Source organism: Copadichromis virginalis, linkage group LG8 (genome assembly GCF_057382275.1).
Source record: "Copadichromis virginalis isolate Kocher_CV1m ecotype Utaka linkage group LG8, C_Virginalis_male_GT1.1, whole genome shotgun sequence".
Lineage (NCBI taxonomy): Eukaryota > Metazoa > Chordata > Actinopteri > Cichliformes > Cichlidae > Copadichromis > Copadichromis virginalis.
The window spans coordinates 21,199,270-21,203,342 of record NC_140625.1 but is presented as its reverse complement, the minus strand read 5'-3'; the positions used below and the strand labels follow the sequence as shown (position 1 = coordinate 21,203,342).

Below are 4,073 nucleotides of genomic sequence, written 5' to 3'. Positions count from 1 at the left end.
GCATCAGGGTGATAAAATGAACTCTAATGGCAATTAGAGTGCACCTTCGCTCTTTCAAAGTTTGCTCTTTCAAACACTGTTATCAGTTTTGACCTAACAAGCCTCAAAAATCATAGAAAATAAATGGACCAAGTGCATTTGGAAGCAGCTATATCCGTTCTGTAATAATCCTTAGTGTGTCCTGTCTTCCTCCTCTTACCTCCAACCAGTTTCTTCCTGTTGAAAAGGAGTTTTTCCTTCCCAGCGTCGCCAAAGCGCTTGCCCATACACTCTAAAAAATGATTCATGGGGTTAGTAAGTAAAGCTTAAAATTAATAGCTTTTTCTGCATAAAAAATTAAGTTTGTTGCATGTACACATTGTAATCAGTTGATAACTTAATTTAATGAGTTGGTCGAAATGAAAATAAAGAAAACAGTCTTAGCTCAGTAATATATCGATTTTGAACAGACATTTCTGTGTTAACTTAACATGAAAGTGTATTCAGTTAATACAACTTAAAAATCTCGTAAGCGTCCTTTAAAAGCTGAGTACAAGGCTGACTTGCCCGGACATGTTGTGCTCTCAGACCACTGATCGAAAGAAACGGAGGCAAAGAGAGAAAGCAGAGAAGCGGCATTTTGTACAGAACGTTATCAAACGTTAAAGCTTTGTGGTGAGTACAATTTTTTGCCTTGTTTTATTCACAGCAGCTAATAACTCTAACTTTAACTCTATCAACACGCACTGCAAGAAATCCTTTTTACACAACACTAAACTCTTCCTCGGCGAGTGGTGGTGATAAGCTAGTAACGTTACACTTCTGGCTAACTTGTGAAGTAATTCGACCGTAACATTAGTCTTTGTTAAGTTTTGTTTTACGGTGGCAGCCAAATGGTGTTAATTGACACTGAGCTTCTGTAGCAGTAGTTTTAACTCTGCAAAGACAGGGTAATACATGTTTTTCTTCTTTCTACTTTGAAATCGTTGCAGCGTTGATGAAGGTTTGACCAGCAAAAGGCTGGGCCATTTTACATTCATGACTAAACAAATGTAGGTTACTGAGTATACATTCGGTTTAACATCGATGCATTTTGATGTTTAAGTCCTAGAGTTATTTTTATGTGAGATTGAAGTTTGTTAATTGAGCCCTAGCTGAAGAACAGCCTGTGTCAAAGTTCAGTCAAAAAACGCGGGCGAGGAAGCGAACGCCATGTTGTAGAAACGCCACAGGAAAGATCTTAAGTAACATTCATAAACTAGTTGTTTTAATGACATTACATTGAGTGTGCATTAGCACATAAAATATAATTTTGCTCTTTTGGGTGTTAACTGCAGATACATAAGCGCAGTTGTATCACTTAAGAAAAAATATCTTTGATTTGGAAACACAACATAACATTCTCCATTCGCAGGCAGGAAGTTGTCAATCAAGCACCAAAAATCAATGACCTGAAAGAAAGATGGCCTGCTCTTTTTGATGCAGTTCAGGTAAATATTTTTCCATAAGATAATTTGCAGTATGTATTCTTTTAAAGTAAATTGTATACATTAACATGTTGTGCCTATTTGTGCCTTTTTTTTATACAGATAAACCAAGAATTCAGAAGGATCACCACTGTTAACCTGGAGACAACATTCATGGCAAAGCTGGACCAGTACTCTCAGAAAATAATGTCCTTGCTGTCCTCAAGAGGAGGGGCTGCAAAAATGCGCATTCGGCGCATCCAGAACATGCTGCTAGAGGTATGAATGAATGAAATGTAGTTTATTTCAAATAGGATAATCCACTTTTTTTTCCAATAGGTGATATTGAGTCTTAAAAGGTAGCTGTTTACAACTCAACTATGTCAAATTATTGTTTAGAGCTTGAGGCACAAATATCAATTAAAACTATAAATACTTAATAATAAAACAAATTATAGGTGATGTGGATCATGATTGGCAGAGTAATTTGCAAGATTTTGCAGTTTTTCTATTTGTTACCTGGATTTTTCAAGTTCATGAATTGATCATTTCAGAGAAATGGCTCTTTGAAATGATCAATTCATTATTTTGATTATCACTGGAAATCTATAATTGGTACAGTTCAGGCCATATAAAGTCAATCCTTTTTTTTTTTTTTTTTTTTTGGATGTAATTATCAAAAACCCATCCTCCTCGAAGAGCAGTTCGACATTCTTTTTCTTATTCACAGGATGATTCTGTGGAGAGAAGGCGAGAGGTCGCTATCCGTGGCTTAGTGGTGTATCTCAGGGAAAAGGAGGAGGATCTCTTCAAAGAGCAGGTAAATCAGACATGACTATACTTTGTATTAGAGGTACGATCTAATCTATTATTAATTGATTTCTAAATTAATCGGCAACTATTTTGATAATTGATTGATCGGTTTAAGTAATTATTTTAGAAAAAGAAGTCCAAATTCTCTGGTTTCAGCTTCATAAATGTGAATCGTTTCTGGTTTCTTTACTCCTCTATGACAGCAAACTGAATATGTTTGACATTTGAGGTCATCATATTGGGCTCTGAGAAACATTGACATTTTTCACCATTTTCTGACATTTTCTGGACCAAACAACTAATCAGATAATCGTCAAAGGAGCTTGCAAAGAGAACCTTCACAGACATAATCAGATAATCGAGAAAATTGTTAGTTGCAGCCCTATTTTGTGTTACTCTCATGTATAAGTATGATTACTTAAAACATTTATATTGATTCTGATCTACCAGGATGGTGGCGGGGATATTACCAATGAAGTGATGAAGATTGTAACCAGAGGTGCCACAACGTCTGATCCAGCCAGCGCAAGGATCATACTTGAAGGAACAGAAGTCCTAGCAGACCTGGATGTACCCAGAGCCTGTGCCTTGCTAATGGGGCTGATATATGCACTCAACCTCAGCTACCCAAAAGAACTGAAAAACACTTTTGAAAAACACTTTTGAAGTGTTTCAAAAGATATTCCTCGAGCTGGATGATCTGAAAGCCAGTCCTAAGGTAATGTCACTAAAAAGTAAACTGTTGTACTAAAAAATGTGAAGAGTGAGGCTATCCTCAAATTAAACGGGAAATGTTCCACTGTTGTTTGCAATGTGTTGTGTTACATACTTTACAGTAGGCAGTAGGTGTAAAGTTGAGCGTTGAGCATTAAGTACACCTAGTTAAAAATAATGCACTTTAAAAGGATAGCTCGGGTCTTTTGAAGTGAGGCTGTATATGAGGTACATATGTATTGTGAGTGTATTACACACAGTAGATGGCAGTCAGTAAGCTCCACCTACGGAGAAGCAGACGGGGCCACCGGCACGCAAGATGAGCCTCCATCATAATAAAACTAATGTCAGTTTAAATGTACATTATATCAAGAATATGTTTACTGCTTTATTTTGCTATCAGACAGCCTTTTCTGTGAGGAAAGAGAAGTTCTACTGCTTGTTGTTTCAATCGCTCTGGCCCACCAGCGTCCATGGACAAAAACAGCAATTTTACCTGACAGCACACAGGAGTTGCTGGTCTCCTGCTGCCTTGATCAGTAAGTGTAATTGTGTTATTTGGTGACTTTGGTGTTAGTTCGGGTTAGTTCAGATTTACCAAAGTCACACAAACAAACTGAGCCTATCGTGCGTGTTGGTGGCAGGAATGTGCTGACTGCTGTCTACTGTGTGTAATACACTCACAATGTACTTCATACTTAAAAAAACCTAAACTATCACTTTAACACAAACAAACTTGAATCAGAGCATGACTGTCAAAATGTTCAGTCTTTTTGAGACAGATTTACAGGGGTGTTTTATGTCATTTATTTTATGGAGGCAACAATTTTGTCTGCTATTGAAATGTCAATGAGTCTGGAATGGTGGACCTGGTGTTCTAATAAACAGTTTGATCATAAAACTGGAATTTCAATGTGTAATTTATTGTATAATTGTAAGTTATAAGTTATTGTAAGTTACTAGTACTCAAAAAAATTAAGGTAACAATTTGCATGGATATTTCTGAGTAGAATAAAAGTAAAAAAATAAGTTTTAATAACTAAATGGAGTAATTTTTTAAACAATTAAAATTAAGTTGGTTCAACTTAATTAAGCTTGTAG

The 4,073-nt window shown here is 36.2% G+C and overlaps 1 protein-coding gene across 1 annotated transcript; it reads left to right on the top strand.

Annotated features, from left to right (window-relative positions):
• Positions 1–1,410: 1,410 nt before the first annotated feature.
• On the top strand, positions 1,411–3,840 carry LOC146703313 (uncharacterized). Its single transcript, XM_085466492.1, has 4 exons — positions 1,411–1,469; positions 1,569–1,724; positions 2,176–2,265; positions 2,709–3,840. Exons 2-4 carry the CDS (start codon positions 1,620–1,622, stop codon positions 2,922–2,924), a joined length of 411 nt encoding a protein of 136 aa, XP_085322618.1. The 5' UTR covers positions 1,411–1,469; positions 1,569–1,619; the 3' UTR covers positions 2,925–3,840.
• Positions 3,841–4,073: the final 233 nt, after the last annotated feature.